The 27,763-nt window shown below is 36.0% G+C and overlaps 3 protein-coding genes across 3 annotated transcripts; 1 reads left to right on the forward strand and 2 right to left on the reverse strand.

The window, feature by feature from the left end:
* Window positions 1-1,100: 1,100 nt before the first annotated feature.
* LOC21393307 (pentatricopeptide repeat-containing protein At1g10910, chloroplastic) lies at window positions 1,101-12,883 on the reverse strand. The gene is made up of 11 exons (XM_024172032.1): window positions 12,472-12,883; window positions 11,479-11,563; window positions 10,372-10,635; window positions 9,104-9,406; window positions 8,310-8,414; window positions 7,639-7,738; window positions 7,223-7,542; window positions 2,729-2,905; window positions 2,517-2,645; window positions 1,517-1,865; window positions 1,101-1,433 (listed from the first exon to the last, which is right to left on the reverse strand). The coding sequence occupies exons 1-10, from the start codon at window positions 12,735-12,737 to the stop codon at window positions 1,650-1,652; spliced, it is 1,965 nt and encodes a 654-aa protein (XP_024027800.1). The 5' UTR covers window positions 12,738-12,883; the 3' UTR covers window positions 1,101-1,433; window positions 1,517-1,649.
* Window positions 12,884-13,885: 1,002 nt separating this feature from the next.
* LOC21393308 lies at window positions 13,886-20,130 on the forward strand. Its single transcript, XM_024172069.1, has 6 exons — window positions 13,886-14,168; window positions 17,024-17,491; window positions 17,815-17,900; window positions 18,232-18,542; window positions 18,784-18,855; window positions 19,662-20,130. Exons 1-6 carry the CDS (start codon window positions 14,012-14,014, stop codon window positions 19,933-19,935), a joined length of 1,368 nt encoding a protein of 455 aa, XP_024027837.1. The 5' UTR covers window positions 13,886-14,011; the 3' UTR covers window positions 19,936-20,130.
* A 4,670-nt stretch (window positions 20,131-24,800) lies between these two features.
* Window positions 24,801-27,672, reverse strand: LOC112093471. Its single transcript, XM_024171969.1, has 2 exons — window positions 25,273-27,672; window positions 24,801-25,045 (listed from the first exon to the last, which is right to left on the reverse strand). Exon 1 carries the CDS (start codon window positions 27,670-27,672, stop codon window positions 25,300-25,302), a length of 2,373 nt encoding a protein of 790 aa, XP_024027737.1. The 3' UTR covers window positions 24,801-25,045; window positions 25,273-25,299.
* Window positions 27,673-27,763: the final 91 nt, after the last annotated feature.

The raw sequence follows: 27,763 nt of genomic DNA on the forward strand, positions 1-27,763 counted from the left end.
GATCGATCTGATGACTAGTAAATATCATATTGACCAGATTTAAGCAATTTATTGATGTATTTACTAGTAAATACAATATTTATTAGATTTTAAAAAATTGAGTTCAGTGAAGTATTTACTGGTAAATAAAATATTTACCAAATTCAAACTTAAATTCAGTAAAGTATTTACTGATAAATATAATATTTATCAGATTCAAAATAGGATCAAAATAAAATCACAAACTCAAACTCTATTAGAAACCCTCGTCGGTAACCAAATCATGACAAAAAAGAACAAAAATCATGAAATAACAAAGTCAGATCCAAAACTCTCAAAACTTAAACAAAAATCACGAAATAATGCACAAAAAATACACCAAAAACCACATAACTCATAAATTATAAAAATCACAAAAAAAAAAAATAAAAAAATAAAAAAAATAAGATCCAACGTCGCCACAAAACTGGTGAGATTTGGTTTAGATCGACGAATTCCAGGATCTGGTTTGCGAAACCGGTGAGATTTGGCCAGATCTGCTCGCAACAGGGGGATCTAGACGAAAAGCATCTAGTCAGATGGTGACCAGAAATATCCGAACTGCTCGCGAGGTCAAAGAGACTAATATCGGAGTCGAGTTTGTCAATTTTCCGATGTAGATCTACCGTCACGTCTCGTTGCCACGAGATTTCATGGAGCTGCCGCCAGATGCCTCGTCAGGTGCCAATTTCTCTTGTTACTGACCTTCGCCATTTTCTCGTCATCCTTTCTTTACAACCGTCACGATTTTCCAGCCACGACTTCCGGTGGCACAATGATAGAGAGAGCACGACGAGAGGAGAGGCAAAGAACGCAAGGGAGAGGAGAGAGACCGTGACAAGAGAGAGAGAGAGGAGAGAGAAAGAAAGAAAAGGGAGAGAGGTGGCTGTGAAAGTGTGTGGGGAAGAAAAGAATAAAACCCTAGAGAAAAAGGTAAATGTTAAAAAAAAAAAAAAATTTTTAAAATAGAGTAGAGAAATATGCTATAATTTAAAATGTTTTAAAACATATGCTATTTGCTTCAAACATAAGTGTGAAATATGCTATATGGTGTATTTTCCCTTTTCTCAATAACACTTGGTCATAATTTTTGCATTAAACCCATTCATAGTACCGTTTAACCCCATTCTTAATCATTCATCTTGATCGATTACATGATACCAGTTCTGATTGCAAAATCTGGAGAAATTATGTGCTAATGCAAGAAAATCTTATTGCCTCATAAGGGACTTTGTACAATCTAAATCTGATAGTAATCACTAAACTGACATGACATATCTTTCACTCATAGCAGCCAAATTTGTCACGGGCTCAAAGGTAAAGCAACCGGATATTTGCGACTGAGCAGCTGAGTTCTTACCATTAAGACCCCCAAGAAACTCAACATTGCCAAACAAAGCTGAACTCACAATTTCCTGATGCAAATATTCATAGGTCAGACACTCAAACATCATTTAATATTGGAAAGTCAAAACACTGAGGATTTAGTTACACTTACCAGTGCAACTTGTGTACACGTTATATCAGTGTGTCACACTTTTTGCCCGCGCATCAAATTGCTTGCGAGGGCGAGGTGCAGCAAATTGCTTTCTGCAGTGAACTCCCTGGTTTCAGATTTATTTATCCCTCCTTTAATTTGATTTTGATGCTTTTAACATCATTTGCTGCTTGGACAGTATCTCAGCAATGAGTTGCCGACCAAATAAGTGTGAGTTCTTCAGGATTAGGTTTCTTGTCGATGAGTTGACAACATAACCATTACCGGACATCCATTGCAGTAGTTGCAGAAGCAAATCCTTCTTTTCGGGTTTCATAATATAGCGTGATATGGCCATCCGAAATAAATCCTGAGGAATGAAGCATGGTCACTGGCAAATTTAATTTGAAACTCAAAGTTGAATTGAAAAGAGTAAAGATTTTATTATTATTATTATTTTTTCACCAAAGAAATTCGACAAATAACCGACTAGAGGGTTTTCCTTATCTTGCAAAGAAAGCATATTAGGTATGTTAAGGAAAATAAAAATGGCGTATTATTCCTTGATTTTTGAGCTTTTGTTCTCAATTTGTGCAAGGAATGTTAATAAGGAAATTACTCTTAAGCAAATGGAGATTCGTGCTAGAAGACGCTTGATGCTTCTCTCACTTAGAATGCTAAAATAGTAAAAATGAAAAGTGTTGGAAGAAAGTGAAGCTAAGTTTTAGACGTGCTTGTTCTACTTATCATATCTAGTTTAAAACATGGATCTAATCGTAGAAAGGTCCAACCTAAGATACAACAAGTTGAAGCTTTTCCCAGCACAAAAATAAAAAACTAAAAAAGGTTAAAAGTTTGAATTGGCTAAATAATAACTTTCAGCCAAACATGTCTCCTCTTTCTCAGCATGGCACTAGGAGCCAAGAACAATAAAACTATTAGTCAGACAGAAGAGACTTACGACAATTAAAAGCTAATATAAATATTCCAAGAAGATACATCGACAATCATGATTGGTTACCTGATCAATCTTGCAGCCAAAACCATGGATCATTTTCAACACATCATTCATTGAATTGATGTTTCCCGACTTCAAAAATATAGTTGCAAACTTCTTCATAGAAGGTGCAGAAATCAACTCTCCATTGTCCTGATCGCGTAAACATGTCACGTGAACATCAACAATCAGATACCATAAGTAAATTAATATCAACATAATATAGGAAGGCAAACCTTTACTACTACATAGGCATCTTTAAGAAGACGCCCTGCTATTAGAATGTGGAGAATCTTCTCATGAAAGGCCTTGCACATTGTGCCTTTGCTATATCTCAACATGTTGTAGACAGAAAAAGCTTCTACGTGTGCCTTCATCTTACCAAGATGAAACATTAAGGACGAACATAGTTCCTACACAACCCCAAAGAAAAAAAAAGGAAAAGATATTATCATTCTAGGGCTCTCATTTTTAGTATAGACCTCATTGCAATGAAGCAAAAGACTAAATCAGCATTATCTAATCGTAGTAGCATTGGAATAGTCTTCATTTGTCCAAACTAAAATGTTTTACTGCAGACAGAGAATGAATTTCAAGTATTGCACATCACATTTCTTCTCCACAGTTGTATACCTTTGTTTATTAGTCAATACGTGGCAGTCCTACGAGTAGAGGGAAACCCTAGCCTTGATTAAGATATGATGACATATGATGCACGTTATTCTAAACCGTGTAGTTTCGTGAGGAAAATACTAAGAACTTTTCTTTGTGAGCATGTATTGTAACTTATTTACTTCATTTCCTTCAAAAACACGATTTTTCTGAGTATGTTCTTCCCTCTCATTTGCTATTATTTCCATTATTCTGACTGCTCCTACATCACTTGCTTCCACGAGCTTCTCCCTTCCTAATTAATGTCACGTTTCAATAGTTAAGCAAACAGAGACATCCATTCTTCTTGTTCCATGTTTTTTGTTTCTTTTTATTCTTGTATTGGGAGAAAAACAAAAGTACTTGTAGAAAATCTTCTAGAAGTTAGCTGTATTTTAAATAGAAACCGTTAAAAGTAATTTAGGGCTGATTGTTAGGAGAATATTTCTCTGATATAGTTACCTTAGTTAGGCAGATTTTTCCGGTTTTAGAGGATCTCAACATACCTCTCTTTTCTGTATATATTCTTCAACCAGTAAATGAGAAAGGAAGCATTTTCTCTTCCAAAATATTCTACATGGTATCAGAGCCACCCTCTGTGCCCTAATTCTGCCGCCGTTCCTTCTTTGTTCAGTTCCCTATCGATTGTCTCTATTTGAATCCTCACACCGTTACTTCTTTCTCCTGCTCTCTTTTTTAGTCTCAATCATGGCTGAAACATAACAGTCTTCTTCAACCAGTATCACTTCTCCATCTGGTTCATCTCCTGCAATCAATTCGGCTATACCTGAGAGCAATATGATTCCTGTTACCAATCATAAACTGAATGGTCACAATTATTTGCAATGGTCTCAATCCATAATGATGTTCATCAGTGGCAAGGGTCGTGATGATTATCTCACCGGAGCAACAGCCCCACCTGACAAGTCCGATAGCCGCTACAAACTCTGGCGCTCTGAAAACAACATGGTTATGTCCTGGCTGATAAGTTCTATGACCACAGAGATTGGTGGAAATTTCCTTCTTTATTCCACGGCTCGAGATATCTGAGAGGCCGCTCGAGAGACATATTCCAGCAGTGAGAACACCTCTGAATTATTTCAAGTGGAAACTGCACTTCAAGACCTAATCAAGGGGATACAACTGTCACCACATACTTCACCAACCTAACTCGAAACTGGCAACAACTTGACTTGTTTGAAACCCATGACTAGAAATGTCCTGATGATGGTGCCAAATTCAGGGAAATCGTGGAGACAAAAAGGGTTTTCAAATTCCTCATGGGACTTAACAAATCCCTCGGTGAAGTTCGGGGTCAAATCCTTGCCACCAAACCTCTCCCTAGCCTTTGAGAGGCCTTTTCTGAGATTCCCCTCAAGGTCTTCGACTGCTCTGCCTTTGTTCATATTCACTCACAAAACAGGGGGAAACTAGATCCTAGGGCCACCAAATGCATTTTTCTTGGTTACTCACCAAACAAGAAGGGGTATAAATGCTACTATCCACTCACAAACAGGTTCTTCCATTCCATGGATGTCACATTCTTCGAGCATCAACCATTTTACACCAATTCCTCTATTCAGGGGGAGAAAAGGATGATCGAATCTCAGAATTGGGATTGGGATTCTCTTCTCGAAAATGATTCAGAGAGTTCCAGAATTCCAATTCTGAGTGCCTCGCCTCCACCAGCAGAAACAACACCCCTGGCTCCACCAGTAGAAACAACACCCCTCTTCAATGAGTCAACCGAGCCTCTCCTCACTGAGTCAACCGAATCTGGTCATGTCAACCCTGAAACCCAATCTGGTCAAGAGATTCCAGAATCTAGACCTGTACCAAATGAACCCAGACCTGGTCCAAATCAAACTGCAACAGGCAAGGACATTAGTGTCTACTCAAGGCGAAAACGTCGCCAAGAACAACCTCAGCTGCAACCTGCACAAACTCAGCATAACCAGGACTCTTCCTCGGCTCCAACCTCTAGTGAAAATACGCAAGGTAAGGCTGAAACTACTCCTGTTCCTGTGTCTGAGCAGATTGCAGACCCTAGTTTAGACCTGGATATCCCAATTGCAGTACGGAAAGGAATTCGACCATGTACACGGCACCCTCTTCGCAATCATTTGTCATATGCGAAGTTGTCTCCAACCTACAGAGCTTTTGTGTCCAAGCTAGACCAAGTCCAGGTACCCACTTCCATCCATGAAGCTTTACAAATATGCAGCCACTCTGGATGAAATAAGAGCACTTGAGAAGAATGGAACATGGACGATTACTACTCTACCTCCGGGTAAGCATGCTGTTGGATGTAAATGGATATTCTCAGTGAAACACAAGGCAAATGGCAGTGTGGAAAGGTTCAAGGCTCGCCTCGTGGTTAAGGGGTTTACTCAGTCATATGGAATAGACTACCAAGAAACATTTGCTCTAGTAGCCAAGCTAAACACCATCAGAGTTCTCATTTCTATTGCAGTAAACCAAGACAGGCCTCTGTTCCAACTTGATGTAAAAATGCCTTCCTAAATGGAGACCTCGAGGAAGAAGTTTACATGGTAATACCTCCGGGTTTTGAAGACAATTCAACTGCCAACAGAGTCTGTAAACTCAGAAAGTCTTTGTATGGCCTCAAATAATCTCCTCGGGCATGGTTTGACAGATTTACTAGAGTACTCAAGAAGGATGGCTATGTTTAGTGTCAAGCCGATCATACATTATTCGTCAACATGCTACGGATGGAAAACTCACTGCCCTAATTGACGAAAACTAGGGATTGGAAAATTATCTTTGTATTTCCGTATATTGAATAATTACATAGCTAAGTATTTATAGAATTTACATAGAGAGAAAATAGGAAAGAATATCTACCACAATCCCGGAAAATTAGGAATTGTTAAAACTAATTTTCCTAATTGATTTCCAGCCTAAAATACCTCTCGACACTCCCCCTCAAGCTGAGGAATGAATATCTTCCATTCCCAACTTGGTTACAATCTCATGAAAATTAGAACCACTTAATCCTTTTGTTAAAACATCAGCCAGTTGACCTCCCGAAGGAACATAAGACATACATATGAGTCATTCTTCCAACTTCTCCTGATGAAGTGTCTATCAATCTCAATATGTTTTGTCCTATCATGTTGAATAGGATTGTGAGTGATGTTGATTGCTGACTTCTTGTCGCAGTAAAGCTTCATAGGTTCCTCCCACTTGACTCTCAAATCATCTAGAATAATTTTCAGCCAAAGTAGTTCACACATCCCTTGAGCAACACCCCGAAATTCAGCTTCTGCAGATGATCTAGCCACAACATTCTGCTTTTTGCTCCTCCATGTTATCAGATTACCACCAAGAAATGTACAATAGCCAGTTGTTGATCTTCTATCCACTATAGAACCTGCATAATCTGCATCTGTATATGCTTCTAACGTCAAAGTAGAGTTCTTTTTAAACAAAATCCCTTTTCCGAGATTGCCCTTCAAGTAGTGCAATATTCTATGTGCAGCTTGAAGGTGAGGCTCTCTTGGATCATGCATAAATTGGCTGATGACACTCACTGAGTAGGCTATATCAAGCCGAGTGTGTGTGAGATATATAAGTCTCCCAACTAGTCTTTGATACATTCCCTTGTCCACTGGTGGTTCCTCTCTTGCTTCACTTAATTTCTGGTTTGAGTCCATAGGAGTGGCAGCCGGTTTACAATCAGCCTTTTCAGTTTCTATTAAAAGATCAGTCACATACTTCTGTTGGGATACAAAGATGCCTTGTCTAGAATATGCCATCTCAATCCTAAGAAAATACTTCAATTTCCCAAGTTCCTTTATCTCAAATTCTAGAAGTTAGCTGTATTTTAAATAGAAACCGTGTATATTAAAGTAATTTAGGGCTGATTGTTAGGAGAATATTTGATATAGTTACCTTAGTTAGGCAGATTTTTCTGGTTTTAGAGGATCTCAACAGACCTCTCTTTTCTGTATATATTCTTCAACCAGTAAATGAGAAAGGAAGCATTTTCTCTTCCAAAATATTCTACAGTACTGTATTCAGATTACTCAACTGGAAATGATCAAAAAAGAACATACCTCCTCTAGTTGATGGCCTTTATTGTGCATGTCCACCATGGTCCGATGAGCAAGCAAATACAACTTCTCCTTACAGAAATATTTTATTAGGATATGAAAGGTCTTATAATCAGGACTTATTGCTAATTCATCCATTTTCTTCAGCATTTCCATTACACTCTCCATTTCACCTGCTCTGCAATAAGCACAGATCATAGTGTTCAGCATCACTAAGTCATATCTGTCATATGTTGCTTCAAAATCCTTTGCCAACTGCTTCGCCTCTTCAAAACGCCGACCTCGGCAGAAGGCAGAAATCATGATACTGTATGCATAGCCATCTGGCATAGTGTATAATTCATTATTTCAGCATAAAGAGGTGTGCTCCACTTGTACTATTGTAATAATAAGAAAGGAAAAAGTACAATAAAATATACCTGATCTAACACATTTTTTCTGCAATTCATCAAACACTAATTTAGCTTCATTGATCTGTCCATCCTTAGCAAGTGCATCCATCAATAAACAATACGGCATCTGAAAGCAGAGTCACATTATAATCTAAAAAAACACAACTGATAGAGCTTTTCACAAGATAGAAAACTAAGCACAAGTTGAGCTACTCAAAAGTGAACTGAACTCACATCAAGCTACACCCGGAGTAAGTTAAAAAGAAAATTTATTCTTCTAAAACAAAAAGGACAGTAGTAAAATGTAAAATAATTGCACCGCAAATGTCTGAAGATAAAATTTTATATTTCCTACGTGAACAAAATTTGTATTAAAAAATGGAAAACCTTATAGAAAAGTATATTGATGAGTATAGTGAAGACTTATGTTCTGCTGACATTTGATTTCTTTGAGAAACCCAAGGGCATGTTTTTAAAAATAAGAAATAAAGGATTGATGACTAACTAAATAAACATCCCTTTACTACTAGTCTTTCCCAATTAAATGCATAAGAATGTCAGGCCACTGTGTTGAGATCTTTATTTTTACGCTGAAGAGATAATTTGACAAGAATCCAATAATTTTTAAGTTTAACAAGCGGTCTCTAAGAGAAAATCTTAATGTAACAAACTAGACAAAATTGACAGTGAGACAACACCTCATCTTCAGCATAGCCCAAAGCTTCCAGTTCAGCTAATAGTTCTTTAGACTTTTCAAACAAGCCTCCTCTGACATATGCTTTCAGTAGAGTCGTTAAAATCACCTGCAAGCATTAAAAAACAGAAATTGAAGAGATGGCCTTAAAAAAAAATACACAATGATGAATCTGGGAAAGAAGTATGGAAACGTGATAACATACAATTTGTCATAGCACCAAGAAATAAGAAAGATAACAAGACTGCATAAAACCAAGTTAAACGGAAACCAGCGTCAAAACTTTCTTTGCCAAAATTTCAATCAGATTGTCATTTCCTCCTCGTGCCCTTAGCTAAGAGGAATGAAAATACATATCAATCAGTATTAGACCAAGGATATAAAATTCAAGAATGCCAACAACCCTCATCAAGGCACTAGCTAAGGGTAAGGCAAGAAAATGCATTCTAGGATGTACCAAAAATAAAAAGAAGAGATGATGTATGGGAATAGAAGATAACGTGAGGAAATATTTTGGTTGTAGCTTATCCGCCTTTCTTTCTTGGACAGCCAACTACACTTTCAATGTAAACTTTTTCTCTATTTTTCTTTGGGCTTCTTCAAATGCTTGAGCATGCATATAAAGAAGACAAGCACTTAGTGCAAGGTGCAGAAGACAAGCACCAAAACCAAGCAAAGACCCAAAAAAAAAAAAAAACAAAAAAACAAAACAAAACAAAAAACAAAAAAAATATGAATACGAAGAATAAAACCTTATAAGAGCGCCATCGTTTTATTGTGAGCAAGCATGAAACAAACCTTGTTTGGTACTAACCCTGCAGATTTCATATCTTGAACCAAAATCTCAGCCTTCTTATAGTTTCCGCATATAGAGTAGGCATTGAGCAAAGAGCTATAGTGGAACTCATTCGGTGGATGTCCTTCATCCTTCATTTGGTTAAAATACCTTTCTGCTTCCTCCCATTTATTATTGGAAGCACATATAGCCAGAATTGTCCCATAAATTACACTGTCCATTTGCAGCCCATTATGCCGCAATTCCTGGACAAGTTCTACAGATGTAGGGTAACTTTGCTTGGCTTTTATGCAACCTGCAAGCAGCTAAAGAAATCAAAGAGTAGTTATAGAAATTAGAATGTCTCGTTCATGAAAAGGAGAATTAGTATTGAAAAATCTTTTCTGCTACAAAAACTGAAATATTGTACATTTGGCTAAAAGAAAACTGCACGAATGACAAACGAATTGATAGCATTTCTGGAAATTAACAATCAGAGTTCAGCAGCGTATTATTAAAATCCCAAAGGATGCAGGAAAATGATAAAATCTCCTCAAACAGCATAAATCTGATAGAGGTTTCAATCGATCCATTTTATGAACCAAGCAAATCTGTTCTTTAGTATGATCCTCACCTTAAACTGCATGATTTTGTTATAATTTTGGATTGATCGGTTCCATGAAGTATGAGCAGATGCCGATCAAGTTTCCTTTTTAGTACGATCCCCACTGAAATAGTTTTGTAGCACTTTTTTGCATAAGGATGATGCAACACTTGTGGTTTTTTTTTTTTTAACTTTGCCAGGAACCTTTACGCTCCTTACCTGCTGTAGTCCTTTTTTCATCTCATAATAATATTTTTTTCTCTCGTTTCTCTCTTTTTATTTTATTTTATTTTTTTAAAGACTTAAGCATGTAACCAGATTTAGCTGAAGCACTTCTTTCTGAAAACATTTACGTACTAGAAAGAAAATTTCCATCTTGGAGATGTAAGAGTTGAGCAAGTAACAAGATTTCTAAATTATCTCTGACGTATAGGTACTGGGTAGATTGTCTATTCAAAAGAATTAATCAAACTCTTTGCTTATTCTATGTATTTATTTTTATTTGCTTGACAAAAACAAAAGGATGAAGGAATGTGAGTGACTCCGACTAGTATTGAGTGCACTACAAGGCCAAAATTTTAGCTTCAGCACGCTATACTTATTGACACCGGAAGCAATTGCATAGTATGCAAACATCCATGCACGAATGTAAGGAATCAAATACTAGATAATGACTGAGAAACATACCGTACTATATGTAATGATATCCGGCGTTAAACCATCCTGCTTCATCTGATGAAACAATTTAAAGCCGCCATCAAATTTTCCATTCCTGATCAAACTACCAAGAACAGAATTGCACACGAAGACATTGCTTTTGATTGATTCATCTTGGATGCTACTGTATATTTCAAGTGCCTCCATAGGATTGAGGCTCTCTCCCAAGAATTTTATATAGCTGCTATAAGAGGATGCGCTAATCTTTCCATTCTGTTGCATCCAATCAAAAATCTGCAATAATGTACAAAATAAGACAAATATCAACAATAACATAAGTAAGAAAAACACTCACTCTAAAACGCAAACGAAGATGGGAGCAACGCAACAAAAAAAAAAAAAAAAAATCACATGCTCATATGCACATATAGCTGTGTGCAAGAGACACACCCAGTTGCATGCGTGTATGTACTATGTACGTGGGGCATATGTATATGAGTATGCACACGTCAGTAACTAAAGAAAACTCTATATAAAAGAGAAAACCATTTTCTGATAATCTTTGGGAATCGAGATTCCACATTCTATGATAAGAGCGACTTAAAACATTTATACATAAGAATTGGGCCATCTCATCTTTTTTTTTTTTTTTTTTTTTTTTTTATAAAAAAATTTGTGTTTGTGGTTTTATCTTAAGTCTTATATTTATTCTTTAATTCACACCAATATATATACTTAATTTATTTTCAACCAGTTGCACCTGGGCTATTCTTCTTCCTCTTTTTTTTTTTTTTTTTTTTTTTTTTTTTTTTACATAAATATGTGTGTGTGTGTGTGTGTGTATTATACAACAAAGGATTGAGCCTGCAACCTCCCCCAAACCCCCTAGTGCCACTAGAACAAGCAGTATTAGGCCATCTTTTTTTATATTATGCCTTAGTATGGACATTCATAACTATATCTGTGGACATAGACACAAAAATGCAAAGTGCAAAAACATAGAGAAACATGCAGGACTTGAGTTAATAAATGGGGGAGAAATGGACAATACTCTGAAAACAAATCTACACCCAGTTCAAGTTGTAATACATATCCAACTTTTACATGTAAAACAGATGTGTCAATCAGACGTATCACCTGGGAAAGGTCATGCCATCTCTTTCGTGTCCCAAAATGGCGTAATATCGCATTTAAGTCTTGCACCTTTAAAACACCTTCTAATCTGCATAAAATGTACAATTTGAGTTTCAACTCCCTAATTAAGTTAATGTTTTCTCCTCTAAAATGGTCATAACAGGACCGGATCAATCAACTATATATAAGTTGCAGGTATGCACAAGATTATCATAATAGGCTGAGACTCAATGTTTAATGAGTCTACGGAAGGAATTCATAGTTGCTTCATTAAAAATCAAGGGAAGGATATTATTGCTGATGCAGGAAGAAGAATTTCCACAGTAATTATTCTACATAGTAATTAGCTAAACTAAATCACTGAACATTTCATACCAAACGACCTGTTACCAATGTCTAAGAGAGCCATCTGAACTTCGTACATCGGAGAATTTTCTGCTCATTTGATTAACAACAAAGCTCAAATTCCCACCTCTCCATTTGATATTAATTCATGGTCCATAAAATCATAAAATAGGGGGAAAAAAGGTTCATGCTCCCTAGTAAGCCTACAACTGAAGTTCACAGCTCAAGATTAAAGATAATCCCAACACAAGTGACTTCCAATGAGAAATGGACAACAAATAACTCTCATAAATTTCAAATATTTGATTACAAACCTCAGTTGGGGGTTTCATTTGAGATATAAATTAAAGATAACCCAACATAAGTGATTTCCGATGAGAAATGGACAATGAATAAGCCCTCTGAAATTTCAAGTATTTGATTGCAAACCTCAGTTGGGGAATCATTTGAAATATAAATGAGGGGTAAAGTTCCAATCTTTGCAACAAATCACAAAAAAAAAAAAAATCCAGTATTAAAATTCACCCTAAATTCATAGGTCAGTGAGAAAATTCGACAAACAGCTACGATGAAGTAACGGGGTCAATAAAATGACAAAAACAATAACCAAAAAAAAAAAAGGAAGAAGAAGAAGAAGCAAAAAGACGAGACCTGGAAAGAGCTGATCTGCAATCAGAGGATTGTTGAACTTCACGAATGGCAGACTGTCTGGCCAAGTAGGACTTGGAATGGCGCTTCTGAGTCTGAGTAGCTGCGACTTCTCCATTAACAAAAGTGGAGGTCGCATAGCAGAAAAGTCGAGAAATGATTAGTCCTCTGGTCGAAGAAGAAGAAGAAGAAGGAGAAGAGGGAGGAGGAAAGGGGAAGCGGCGAGGAAGAAGAGATTGGAAGCCATGGCCAAGCACGGACACTTCCATTTACAAAGCGAATCAGAGCAACTCTCCCTCAATGTTCGCCCTCAACCCCCTCCGAATCCCCGGCGACGAAACTCGAAAGTAGCGGCAAAAAGGGAATAAGGTTGGGCTCTTTTTTTTTTTTTTTTCTTTTTGTTTTTGTTTTTTTTGTTTTTGTTTTTTTGTTTTTTTGTTTTGTTTTGGATGAGCAGTAAGCACTGTGTGGAGAGAGAAGGAGTGTGTCGTGGTGGTGTAAAGATTTGGGGTTTAAAAAAAAAATCTTAAAAACAGGGGAGAAAGTAGGAAATAGATGTAGTTATGAATGAACAAAACAAGGAAAACTATTGTTGTTGGTATATGAATTATTAACATTGCATCATTTTAATTCGATTATATTAAATGGCACAATGGCACCCTTTAATCCACTTTTTCCACACCTATAGTAAAATAGATTTAAGACGCAATTATATATATATATATTTTTTCTTTGTTAAATATTTGTCTATCAACAAAAAAAAAACACTTCTTTGTCTCATCTTTTCAAACTCTTTTTATTGTTTTTTTCGTAACTTAAAATTTTCTATTACTATATTTTATCTTATAAAAATTTAAACTTAACTTTTAGTATCTTATATTTTTTAAATTATAAAAAACATGGAGTATTAAAAGACAATTTCATAACGCATAATACTATATTAAAATTATCCCAAAAATGTGAGAGCAAACTATGTCAATTACCGAATATTTAATGGCAATATAACGTTTTTTCTTATAGAAACATGACACGAGACAGAAGGAAAGTTAAGACACTTATATGAGATAGATCTACACCCAGGGGCAAATTTGCGATTTATGTAAAAATAGTGACCCATGTGGGAAAAATAACAAAAGAGTAAAGAGCACCGGGGGTTCTTGACTTCTCAATGTTCGTTGTCTCCAACACGAAGTCAAGCATACAGAACCAAGTTAACGTCAACGTTGTTGCTACTTCTACTTAAGCAAAGTCTTCTTCTGCATTCATCTGTGTTTCCTAAATTCTCTCTCTCTCTCTCTCTCTCCCTCTCCCTCTCTCCCTCTCTCTCTCTCTCTCTCCCTCTCTCTCTCTCTCTCTCTCTCTCTCCCTCTCCCTCTCTCTCTCTCTCTCTCTCTCTCTCTCTCTCTCTCTCTCTCTCTCTCTCTCTCTCTCTCCCCGTCAACGTTGTTGCTACTTCTACTTAAGCAAAGTCTTCTTCTGCATCCATCTGTGTTTCCTAAATTCTCTCTCTCTCTCTAGTTCTTTGTTTCTCTCTCTTGTTTTGATGGCTAAAGAGAATCATTACAAGAAGAACGCTATTGGGTGCATGAGCTTACTGAGGAATCTGGAGCATCACCAACTTTTGAAGCTTCTCTCCCAAGGATTCTGCGACCACTGCCAAGCCCATTTGGAGGATCGTGCTCGTAACCTTTTCCTCACTGGTATTAATTATTGCAATTCAAGCTCTTTTTTTGTTTTAAACGTTATTATTAATTTACCTTCAATTTCCTTTTTGAAATTGTGAAAGTTGGGTTTTTTTTTTTTTTTTAAATTTGTTCTTTTGCTTTTTATTTTTGAATATTGTCATGTGTATTTGCTTGCTATTTATGTTAGAATTAGAGGTTGACACTCACATAATAGAGTTTGGTGCTTATTAGCTTATTATTGTTATTGTTATTTTTTTATTTTTTTTTATTTAGCTTATTGGCTTGATTAATCCAATGAGAAAGGACAATCACTTTTCTTGCAACATAAAATTCACATACGCCGTTTGGTTGGGTACGTAGATATCAATTATGGTCAGGTTCCTTACACAAAAACGGAAAACGTTCAAAATTTTCTTCTACTTGGTAATATCTAATGTTGTTGTATGAAAATGAAGTTGAAATTTTTCATTATTTTTTCTCTCATATTGATTTTGATGGGATTTTTTTTTCCTGGCCGTTACAAAAAAATAAAAAAAGATGAAGGGAAAATTCGGGGGATCACACAGGAAAGACACCGTTTTCAATTAACGGCCGAACGTTTTCTTTTTGGTAAATGGTCGAACTCTTTTAAGGTAAATGGTCTTTTTTCACCATGGATAACCCGTGATAAAATGAAAAATTATTGATTGAAATTGGTCAATCACTAATTGATTCTGGTTAATCCGTGATCATTGATAAACTACCAAATTATTTACTGAATAAACCATGAGGTTAATCAATAATCAGTGATAAACCACAAATATTAGTCATTTCTTAAAATGGCCATTTTCCTAATTTAACAAATTTTGTTAATTTGCTAAAACTTACTTAAAAAAGGCACATTCACTTTGAAATCCCAATGAGAGAAAAAAAAAAACGTGAACAACGCGGCTTTTGATTATGGAGGTTTCCTCCGTTGGTACTATTGCTTTTATTCTCTGCTTCTCTAGATTCCTTATTTTTTGTGTCCTTTTTGAGAAGGCTTCTTCCATGCAAACATGATGCTGTTTCCCTTTTGGAAGAATTGCTTTGTTAACAAGTAATGTCCGATTTAAAAGTTTTGAGAAGGGTTATTTACAAGAACTCTGTCTTCCTATGGCACCAGAATTTTAGTTAAGTTTTAGCTAAAATGGCTAGAAAGCTATTTTAGCTAACAATTTTTTTTATGATTCACTACAACCATACTCACTATTTTAGCTAAATATAAATTATTTTAATATTTATTGAATTTAAAATATAAATAACTTTATTAAATTTTTAAAAAAAACTTTTGCATTTATTACTGTTGAAAGAATAAAATAATACAAAAATTAAATGACTAGCCTCTCTATGCTAACTATATTTAGTTAGTGTTAAAGACATTCTCTAAAATAGCTAACCATTTAAATAAGGGTTGGAGTGAAGGAAAGTTAAAAAAAAAAAAAAGGCTAAATCATTAGCCATTTTGGCAAAAAACATGAAATGACTAGCATGGTTGGAGTTGTTCTTATGATATAAAACTAATTGGTCTTTCCGCCAAGAGTCCGTTAATTGGTGGATGTTCGTGCACACGTCTATTTTCAAGGGGTATTTCGGTAAAAAGTGAAAACAAACACATGCATTAATGTGCAATTTTGCATCAACAAATTGACGGATTCCTAACGACATGATTATTTTTGTCAATTTTAATAATGCCAAGGTAGTATAATGTTCAAAACTGAAAGCTGGGAATCAAAGTGAATTTTATAGGAGTCATTTTTTGTAAGCCCAATTGATAAATATAATGACCCTGCATTTGCCAACTTTTGTAATAACCCAATTGTTCAACGATACTACAGAAGCCATTAATCATGGTATGTTTCTGTGGTGAACCTTTCTAGATCTTACACCACTAAGGTGGTTTGGTTGGTGCAGTGTCTTAAGCTTGATTCCCGTGGCCGTGGGTGGTGCTTGAGACTATTTCCAGATTACCGAGTCAATGTTCATAAACTTTTAGTGGGACTAAGGTGACACGCTTCGTCTCCCAACTTAAGTAGTTCTAACTCACTGTACATTTTTCAGCGTGTGTGGTCCCCTTTGGTCTCACCCGGAGAGTAGCTAGGCCTGGTTGCCTCTCCCCGCACTTTTCTACGAGGCAGCTTTCTAGATCTTACATTCTGTACTAGCAGTGAACAGAGTTCCTAAACCTCTACATGGTAAAAGCTAAAATTTAGATTCAAAAAAGTTGCTTCTTTATAGATGTTCTTCTTTTTGGCTTTGCTCATTGTAAATTATGGTTCTTGAATCAGAAATATACTTCATTGATTAGTCTTTTCTTTGTGGATTTTTCGAGTTCCTTACACAGACTATTGCTCTGGCCATGAATAGTCTTTTTGTTTTGCTCTGTTGTATTATTCTATGAGAATAATGGCAATACCTTGTATGTGTTTAAGGATAAGTATTTTAACTTAAAAGGTGAATGGTCTCTTCGTTTTGCTCTGTTATATATGCTTTCTTAAGAATAGTGCCCATGTTCTTGTTTAGAATTTGCCATCTTGCTGGCTTGGCCTGCTTTTTGCTTTTTGGAAAATCATGAACATATCTTGTTCAGTGTAAAAATCAACTGTTTTTGTTCTTATTTTATAGTGGACCATTTTCTTCTTTTATTTTTGTATCTCTTTTTTTTCTATTTTTCTTCCAATTTTTTCCATTAGCATCCACAGATTGTTCAAGGTGAAATATCAACCTCTAATCTTTTTCCCTCCATTTTCTTGTGGTTCCACTTGGCTAATTTTTTCTACTCTGTGACATAATATTTGACAAGTAAACTATTATCCTATTGTATTTATCACTTTTTTTATTATTAATGCAAGAAAAAGGTGGCGGTGATAGTGCCAAAGGAAATGCTGATGCATCATGGTTCTCGCAGAATAGTGAGAGGACTAACCAGCAAAACATCAGTCCTCAAGATTCTATTGGAACACCTGAACTTATTATCATGGCAAGGAAAAGAGAGTATCCCGGTTCTCCTAGGCCTGCATCACCAAACAATAAAAGCTGTTCACTTCAGCATTCAAGTTCAGAGTTACTTCTTGACGATGGAGTCGGAGAAGATTCCTCTTTGATTGATGACGGGCTTTCGGAGGAGGAAGAGAACGCTCGAGTTTCTAGAATGGGCTGGAAGGATAGCTTTTGCTGCTTTGAGAGAGTAGATGGACGACTTACAAATGTTCTGGAAGGGCTGGGGCTTTACACTCGGGTCTTCGATGTTGAAGAGCAAAAAAAGATAGTTGAATTTGTGTACAAGTTGCAGGATAAGGGAAGGAAGAACCAACTTAGAGGTATATGAAAACAAATAGTCGGTTTAGTTTAGTACTTGTTCTCTTTGTCTCTCTATGAGTTAGGTTTTGAATTTGTGACTTGCAATTTTCCTCCGATTGATACTCAATCTTACACATCTTTTCATTTTTACAATTTCTAATCTATTACTTTTGAGAGAGATTTCAGTAGAGGAAGAGCTTTCCTTCTTTATTACGTGGTGATGTATTTGCTTGTTTCTAAAATATACTAATTTGAACTATGGAAACTCATTATTAGAGTGGTAATTTGAGAAATGAAAATTCATATTCAGCTCATTTGCCTTTTCAATTATAACAATTTTCAGGGAGAACGTATTCGGAACCTAAAAAGTGGATGCGAGGCAAGGGCCGTGTCACAATACAATTTGGTTGCTGCTACAATTATGCAGTGGTAACTTTTTAGAGAAATGCTATCATCACTCTTTCTGTCACTCTTTTTGTCACTCTGTGCATTCACTGTTTGACACACGGACTCTACTAACATTGTATATTATTATTTCAACAGAAAATGAGATAGTAGAGTCCGCGTGTCAAACAGTGAATGTATAGAGTGACAAAGAAAGTAACAGAAAAAGTGATACTAGCATTTTCTCAACTTTTTATTCAGTTTTTCTACCTATCTTCTTTTTATTCTTATTATTTTTGAATGACTTGAAACATGTAACATCTTGGTTTTCTGGTTTTCTTCTGTAGTTTACTTTCTTTTCAACTAAACATTGCAGGACAAACATGGAAACCCCCCGGGTATCATAAGAGATGCCGAGGTTGAACCCTTACCTCCATTGTTCAAACAAATGATAAAGAGGATGGTCAGGTGGCATGTCTTGCCTCCGAAATGTGTCCCCGATAGCTGCATTGTGAATATATACGAGGAAGGAGATTGCATTCCTCCTCATATCGACCACCATGACTTTCTCAGACCTTTCTGCACTGTATCATTACTATCCGATTGCAATATACTTTTCGGTTCAAATCTAAAAGTTGTGGGTGCAGGGGAGTTTGAAGGGCCTAAACCAGTCCATTTGCCAACCGGGTATGCTTCCTATGTTTTCATCTCTTTTCAACCTGAAACTTCTTGCCTCACGTGTGGTTTAGAGGTATTTTTAGAAGGGGATATTTTGAGCTTATGTTTGACAAAATTAAATCTAGTTTAAGTAAGTTTTAAGAGCAATTCATATGTTTACGCCTTCCATTTTAGTTTTTTGGTCAGCATGTCCTAGAAACATATGCATTTGGTAACAACTTACCGCGGCGCCTTATTCTCGTCTTTGCAGTTCGGTACTAATTTTTAATGGTAATGGAGCTGACATCGCCAAGCATTGCATCTCTGCTGTCTCGGAAAAAAGGTGTGCATTTTTTTGCCTTAGCTCTTAATCATTTTCCTTCTATGTATTGTTCAGCATGTTGTTTCTAAATTGAATTGTAGATATAAATAGGATTACAATTTGATAGTGAAGCCTCCTATAAGTTGACTAACTTTGTATAAGCACTTCTTTGAGCGGAATTTCAATTATCTTCACTTAATGATCAGGACATTGTCAATTTCCAATTATTTAAAAGATTAAAAATTTTCCTTTTACGGGTGCCAAAGCTTAGAACTTTTAGCACTTCTCCACCCTGAACTTTTTAGGTTTTGACAACTTGTCTCAGAATTTTTAATTTTGGTACTTTAACCCCCGTAACTTGCAAAATCGATGCAATATACCCTATATTACTAATGCCGTAAGTTAGCGAACTAAAAAAGCCAACGAATGCCTCGCCTACAACATTAAATCCTTAAATCTCAATTGAAATCCAACACAAATCACTGAAATCTCCAAATCAATCTCCACATCGGACCCAAAAAAGTTAAAAAATGGAGCACATTGCAACGATTTAGCAAGTTGTGGGGGTATAGACTCAAAATTAAACGTTTACTAGGGGAAAAGTTGTCAAAACCTGAAAAGTTAGGGAGATAAAAGTGCTCAATGTAAGTATAGCATTTTAAAATACAATTATGATTGGATCACAAAATTAAACAACATACAATATGTAATTCTTACAATTATGTTTGTTAAATATAGCATTCGTATTTGCATTGGAAATTATCTTAGGATTATTATGTGCTAAACCTCCTATGTAGACTAAATAAGTGCTTAAATGCGTTGTGCAGGATTTCAATTACCTTCAGAAAAATGGATCACAGAAAACGGCCGTACAATTTTCAATCTGATCCTGAGATGCAAAGAATTACGCCTCTCTTCTATCCACCGGTAATAAAGTCACATTTGTCACATGATTCCCAACAAAGAAAATATAAGAGCGATAAACACACTACCAATAAATACCCCAAGACAGTAAGAAAGAGGATTATTCATGATAAATTGTTTATAGTTGAGAAAGAACACCATTTTCCTTCAGTTCGTAGAGTGAGGGTCCGTTACTAAAACAACCTAAAAGTTCATGGTAAAAATAGCTTTATTTAAAAAAAAAAAGATATTCCCCATTTCTGCCCTTGCTATTAACCTCAATTTATATGTTGAGAAAGTATGTTTTTATTTGGGGTATCCCTTGTAATTTGAATTTGAATACACTTTGATATGTGCATGTGACTCAACCCTATTATAGATTTTATTAGAAATATTATCACTCCTATATTAGTATATTTTAATTTGAGAATTGTATCTACCAAAAATCTAAAAATATTACTATTACTCTTTCTGTTATTGTTTGTATTCATTGTTTGACAACATAAACCCCACTAATATGATATATTATTATTTAAACAGAGAAATAGAGTGATTGACAGAGAAAGTAATGTTAACATTTTTCTAATGTGATGTATCTACTTTTGCTTTATTCATTTGCCAAGTCTTGTAAAAAAAAAAAAATGCCAAAGACATGTTTCCCAGGATAAATATGTGGCATCGATTTTAAGCAATTAATAAGAGCGAACAATTATCTAATTTAATCGGATAAATGATTAAGCTATGCATGGCTCCCCCAGAGATCTGTCTGTGAATTTTGCATGTTTTGCTTTTGTGTGTTTTCTCGTATCAAATTTCACAATGAAAGTGCCATGCTCATTGCTTAACATATAGAGGTATTTCTCAAAATGAAAGGCTAAACGTACAGGAGTTGCAATTGTGATTCCAAAGATAATTGCCATAATAACTGCAGAGTGTTGACAAGAATTCTATGATTTGTCCCACTTCCTGCTCAGTGAAATTTCAGTCTTTACAAAATTAAAATTAAAATCCTTAGAACCACATCCCCCAACCTTGGGCCTTCGGAATTGGAGGTAACTTCTCAGTTGCTGTTGGCAAGCCTTTCATATATATATATATATATATATCCATCACAATACCTGAGAACAAAGAATTATATGAAGAAAGAGAATTATATACAAATAGGGCAAAGAAAAAAGACTTGAACCACCACCAATTTCAAGTTTAAAAAATAAATAAATAAAAAAATAATAATAATCACACTTTATGTAGTGTAATTTTTAGGATTCTATAATTTTCTCTCTCTTGCTCACGTTTTCTCTCTCTCTCTCGCCTTTCATGTTTTCTCACAAAACCATCAATGGCTAAATACTCAAGTTGAGATTCTGACCTCTGTTTTTGACACCGCCGGTGTCAATAGAAAGATATCGACGAGCTGAGTTCAAAGACATGCGGCACGACCTCCAACTCCGCCGGAATCAGCCGCAATCGCCGGCGGAAGTTTTGAAAATACCCATTTCTTCCCGTCGTGATATCTCCGCCATCCAACCTCCGATTGAGATGATTTCAGTCCCTATGGACTCAGTGCAGCGAGACGAAGAAAACCCATCCATTTTTCATAGCTCGATTCTGGCCGGAGCGCCGCCGTCCGTGGTGGTCAGAATCGCCGCTGTCGCCGCCGTCGTTTCTCTCTCTCCAGGCCGTCGTGGATGTCACCGCCCCCACCAATCGACTCAGAAGCCGACGCCCAGTAGATCCCGACCAGCAGTCACCGTCACCGTCGCAGTTTGGCCTAAAAACGGAGCCACTACCGTCGTCCGTGGAGGGAAGAGGTGGTTCCGATGATCTAACCGTTGGATCGTAGTGACTTTGGTGTCACAACACTCATAAGTAAGCGGGTAAGAAAACCTCTCAACCAATTTTAAGAATTGATGACTGGAATTGTGAGATTTGAGTCGCCGGATTTTACCAACGTTGCCGGTCCCGATAGGTACTGTTACATGTCGAATGGTGTGAAATTAACTGCACCAATGGACTCAGAAGGGTCAAGTTAGGGGGGTAGGACCCAAGTCCGCCGCAGAAAAACTCTCCGGGAGCCTCCGCCGCCGTATACCGCGGCCTCCGTTGCTGTATTCCGGCGAGGTGTCGTTTCTCAGGCTATCGACATCCGTTTGATGATCCGAGACCATATCCCAACTCGTTTTGATGTGCCGAACGAAATGGTGACGTCCGTTCAACCAAAATTAAATTCTGATAAGAATGGTCTGGTACTGGTTGCACGCGGATCGAGGTGGTTCGGACTAAATAGGTGAAGATCAGAATCGAGTGTTTAAAGCTACGATGTTCCTCAAGGATCATTCATAGTGCTTGCAGCTTTTCCCAGAATTAATTTTGAGGAATACGCATGAGGACACGACAAGCGAGATACTATCAGAACCGCTTAGTTCGGAATCCAGGCAAGTACAAACCTTGCTTACAATTTAATTAAGATACTCGTATAAGGCGTATGATTTTCACGAAATACGTTAATTATGAGATTCACGAATTATGTTTATGTTTATGTTAAACGTCGTATATAGTTTTCTAATAAATCTTAACGGTTTTCAAATAAGCGGGTAAGAGAAAATCGTAAAAAAAAAATGATACGCTAGACCCTTAATTTTACGACGTTAAATACGGACCTCAACATTATTATGAGCCCGTCAAGTGAGGTAAAGTAAAATTTATTAAAAGTGTATTATGGATGATAATTTAATTAATTATTAAACTAATTAATTAAATTATGTAAGACTTAGAACATGGTTAAGGAAGTTACTTAATTACTAAGATTAATTAACTAACTTATGTAGACTTAGTATATGAATAAGGGGGTTAATTAATTACTAAAATTAGTTAACTAAATTATTAGACTTATTATAAGGATAAGATAATTAATGAATTATCAATTTAGCACAAATTTGTAATGACAATTAAGGAAAATAAGATTTTGAGGATTTAATAAATTGATCCTTATAGTAAATTATCCTTCAGTAAAGGAAAGGAATACGTGCCTTAAGTAAAGGACTAGATTTCCTTCATAAGCTGCTAAAATAGAATAGCAAACGACAGATAATCTCACACTCGCAATGGGTGTTTATTTTCAGAAGTAAGCAAGTAAGAGAATAGACTGTTTGGCGAAAAGTGGATTCCAGCTCTATAAATCAGGTAAGTAGGAATCTCGCCTACAGTATGAAGATATTTTAAAGAAAAAAATTACACATGTTATATATATACATGTTTATGCCTTAAGTATTGTATTCGATGCCATGTCATACTGCATACACCTTAATAAGTCAAAAGGAACTTATAAGAATAATCTCAGTTGAGTTCCGTACCAGCCTTCACAAGGGAGGTAACTCAAGCTCCACAAGGGAGAAAAAAAAATAATAATGTCCTCCGACTCAAGGGAGGCATTCAAGTTATAATCACGGTATCGTGGGGGACCTTGTAAATCCTCACGTCCCGATGATTGCACGCAAGTGGTATGCGAGCACTCGGGCCCAAAAGAAAGAAAGAAAAGATAAGAAAGATAATATAAGATAATAAGACTATGATAAAACATCTTAATTAAGCATAATCAGCTTATGCATATTTATTCATGTGTACTCACAGTTATTTTGCGAGAGATAGTTCCTACTTGCTGGGCGAAAGCTCAATCAGATACGTTCATGTTGTAGGTAAGAAACCTATCAGTAATTCTTGAAGGGCAATGGTGAGCGGCGGACGAATGGTGGAGATGGGAATGGATACCGCTAACACTTAAAATCTTCTGCAGTAAGTTCAAGTAAAATCATGTATATGTATATATGATTTAAAGGTTTCAAGCATGTATGTTTAAAAGGTATATGTACATATGTATGTTAAGAAAACCGAAGTTCTAGCTAACAACCCTAGTTTTGAGTATTTAAGTTTTAGAACGTTGCAACAGTGCATGTAACAAATAAACGAATTTTAAACATGGCGATTTAAATGATTGATTTTAAAAGGACTTTAAGATGTAATTGAATTTAAGATTTCTCTCGAAATTTGATTTAAAGTCAAATTAAATGGCCAGATTGAATTGGCTAGTTTTAAAAAGACTTTTAAAGAGTATTTGAAACAATAGTTCAAACGCTGCCCCGTTTGAAAGATATTTCTATAAGGTTTTATCTTAACTGAAATTAAGAAAAGCTTTAAGAAATTTAGTGAGTCATTCTTTTGAAATGATTGTTACGAGTTATGAAATTATTCCTTCATATATTAAAAAAAAAAAATGTTCCGTAAATTTTAAGAAACCCCAGTAAGTACAAGTAAAAAGTAAGCTACGGTGACGGCCGCTTAGGAGGGTCGTCACAATTATAAACTAACAACGGTGATAAAAAAATGAATAGAATGAAATAAATTATATGCAATTTATAATTTGAATTTAAATGTTGAGAAAGTGTGTTTTTATTCGGGGTACCCCTTGTAATTTGAATTTGAATACACTTTGATAATGTTATAATTGTTTTTCCCTATGTGCATGTGACTCAACCCTATTGCAGATTTTATTAGAAATATTATCACTCCTATATTAGTATATTTTAATTTGAGAATTGAATCTACCAAAAATCCAAAAATGCTACTATTACATTTTATATTACTGTTTGCATTTATTGTTTGACAACATATACTCTATTAATATGATATATTATTATTTAAATAGAGAAATAAAGTGACAAAGAAAGTGATTGACAGAGAAAGTAATGCTAACATTTTTCTTATATGATGTATCTACTTTTGCTTTATTCATTTGACAAGTCTTGTAAAAAAAAAAAAAAAAAAGCCAAAGACATGTTTCCCAGGATAAATATGTGGCATCGATTTTAAGCAATTAATAAGAGTGAACAATTATCTAATTTAATCGGATAAATGATTAAGCTATGCATGGCTCCCCCAGAGATCTGTCTGTGAATTTTGCATGTTTTGCTTTTGTGTGTTTTCTCGTATCAAATTTCACAATGAAAGTGCCATGCTCATTGCTTAACATATAGAGGTATTTCTCAAAATGAAAGGCTAAACGTATAGGAGTTGCAATTGTGATTCCAAAGATAATTGCCATAATAACTGCAAAATGTTGACAAGAATTCTATGTTTTGTCCCAATTCCTGCTCAGTGAAATTTCAGTCTTTACAAAATGAAAATGAAAATCCTTAGAACCACATCCCCCAACCTTGGGCCTTTGGAATTGGAGGTAACTTCTCAGTTGCTGTTGGCCAGCCTTTCATATATATATATATATATATATATATATATATATCCATCCCAATACCTGAGAACAAAGAATTATATGAAGAAAGAGAATTATATACAAGTAGGGCAAAGAAAAAAGACTTGAACCACCACCAATTTCAAGTTAAAAAAAAAAAAAAAAAGAAAGCTTTTTCACGTCTTCAAAAAGTTGAAAGCGTTTCTATTAACATGTTCATGTTCATCAACTAGGAAAAGAAATTATTGATCAGATATACCAGGAAATAAGAAAGTGTTTGTGGAACTTACCACTAGGAGTGAAAGAATCCGTCAACACTACTTGAACAATATGCCAATCAACTTCTCTCTTCCTTGGTGGACTTTCAGGTCTACAAATATGGCATCTGGGATGTCATACTTGATGCGACATTCTCCCGAACTCACTACCACAAGGGAATTCCCAATTCTCCTGAAAGCTTTGGCGAGAACACGAACATTGTCTTCCAAGTTTCCTGGTTTCAGTTTCTGAATGAAATTGTAGAATTCTGGTGGTAGTTTTGCAGTGATCTCTGTCCTACCCAGTAATTCAAAAAGGAAATCGTAGTACTTCCCAGAGTTTGCACAGAGTAAACAAAGAGCAACAAACAGTCTCAACACTAGGAGTGGATAATACGGCAATCCGAGCTTTGAATTTTTCATCCATGTAATGACATCTTGTTCATTGCAGAGAAGCTCAGCAAGAATGGCTGCGGTAATATCGAGGACATGACTAAACTGCTCTTGCCAATCAGCGACAAATTTGTCTGTGGAATTCTTATTCCATTCCCGGTTAATAAGCCATTCAAGAAGACAAGATTTTGATGAGAAAAAGCAACCTTTTAAGCAGAAAATGTTGGTCAGAAGGCGTTCGATGAGGTAGATGAAGCAATTTGGTGCTACATAGTTAGTCTGGCCCACACAATCAGCATAATAAGTCAGTTCCAAAGCTTTATGGAAACTTTTGACAGCAGAAACATCCATGGAACGGTATCCCCTCTTCCCAAAACTTTGAATACATGAGCTCCAAAATGGATTGCTTCCAAACCTCAGAGAAACTTTCCTATATGTTTCACCAGAAAGTTTTTGAGAGCTCCCCAACACTGCCATTACCACTTTTCCTATTTCTTGGTATGTCAGATGACTGTTTGAGCTACTGATTCTACAAATTATGTCTTCGACTAAATCCTTGAACTCCTTTGTCTCCCTCCGGATAATCATCTCCATTGTCAATGGCTTTCTCCAATCCGGGGGAAATATGATCCCCAGGATGTTATCCATGGATAGCTCAAGGTAGCTAAAAACCCAATCATGTTCCTTGTAGAGCAAAAGCTTGGAGTCGATGAGAGATTTTGCAACACTGTACATGTGAACTAGAGGAAGAGCTTGGCAATGGAGGAGTAAAGAAATATCCTTTGAGAACTCATAGAGAGCTTTTAGACTCACTAACACCTTTCTTCCGACAGAGAGCATTTCTGAAGTCCAATAACATCGAGCGGCATCAGCAAATTGCTTAGCGTTACAGCTAACTAACCTCCCTCTCCTATGCAAATTCTTGCAACTAATTTGTTTCAACCAGTGGGCATCAGCTTGAAGCAGAAGGTAGATGGTCTTGTTATTTTCAAAATTGTCAATCACACGCACACCCATGTAGTTCAAGCAAAACTCCCCATACACATCATCACTTTCAAGATGTCCAAGATAGTCAAATATCTTCTCTATCTTTGTTTTCCAAACGTTCCAAAAGAAGACTAGTGTTTTAACAGAAACTTGATTCTCAGACAAGCCATTTTCTGCATGAAATCGCCATACGTATTTGGAACTACTGACAGAAAAATGAACATCAAGAATTTTCCAGGCAGATAATATTTCACCTCCAACACTTTGGCACTGCTCTGAATCACTGAACAATTGTTGCAACCCAGACAATGGAAGCCTTTCATCTGAAAGAACAGTTTTCTCTATCCACACTAACTTGTAGAAGTAGGTTGAAACATTATCTGCCAGTGTTTCAGCTTTATCTAAAAGTTCCTTTTTTCCAGTAAATTGCTTCAAGGGCCATCCTTTACTCTCAAGTACCCATAAAGAATTTGCCAACACATATAACAGAATAACAAGTGATGCTTCTTTATAATGTTTGCCCTTTTCCAATAGCTCAGCCTCGAGTAGTGTTTCTCCCATTCCCTTAGCTATCATCACAGCATCCATAAAGTTTCCCCATTCACTTTCCAGTTGGATAAGCTCCTCAAGGCACCCTTCAGTTTTCAAAAAAATGCGCATTGAATTCCTAGAGTTGAAGGCTTTAACACATTTCATCATTGCAGATTTATCTCCAAGCTTTTTGTAATCAACTGCAGCACCCTTCAGAAGCTTCTGTTCTATGGCATCGATTTCATTCATGTCTCTTGTCATGTAATTATTTTGGGTTGCATGGTCTTTCCAGTAGGGAATGTAATGAAGTCCCTTGTTAAATAGTTTTCCCTGAAGGCAAGATTCCAAACATTTAGTGAAGAAGTTGCCCTTGGCATATGCAAAAGCTGCACGCTCATAAGACCGTGCTCGAACAAAACATTCTCCAGCTTCTTGTAGCTTAGAATCCCCAAAATTTTCCAGATAAATAGAACCTGCATGAACAATATAATCGGACAAAAAATTATACAAATATAAGTGCATTATTCAATAACATGATTTTTTTTTTTCACTAAAAAACTCCTTAAATAAGTGCATTATTTTTTTTTGTTTTACACTAAAAAACTCCATAAAC

Source organism: Morus notabilis, unplaced genomic scaffold (genome assembly GCF_000414095.1).
Source record: "Morus notabilis unplaced genomic scaffold, ASM41409v2 Scaffold1049, whole genome shotgun sequence".
NCBI lineage: Eukaryota > Viridiplantae > Streptophyta > Magnoliopsida > Rosales > Moraceae > Morus > Morus notabilis.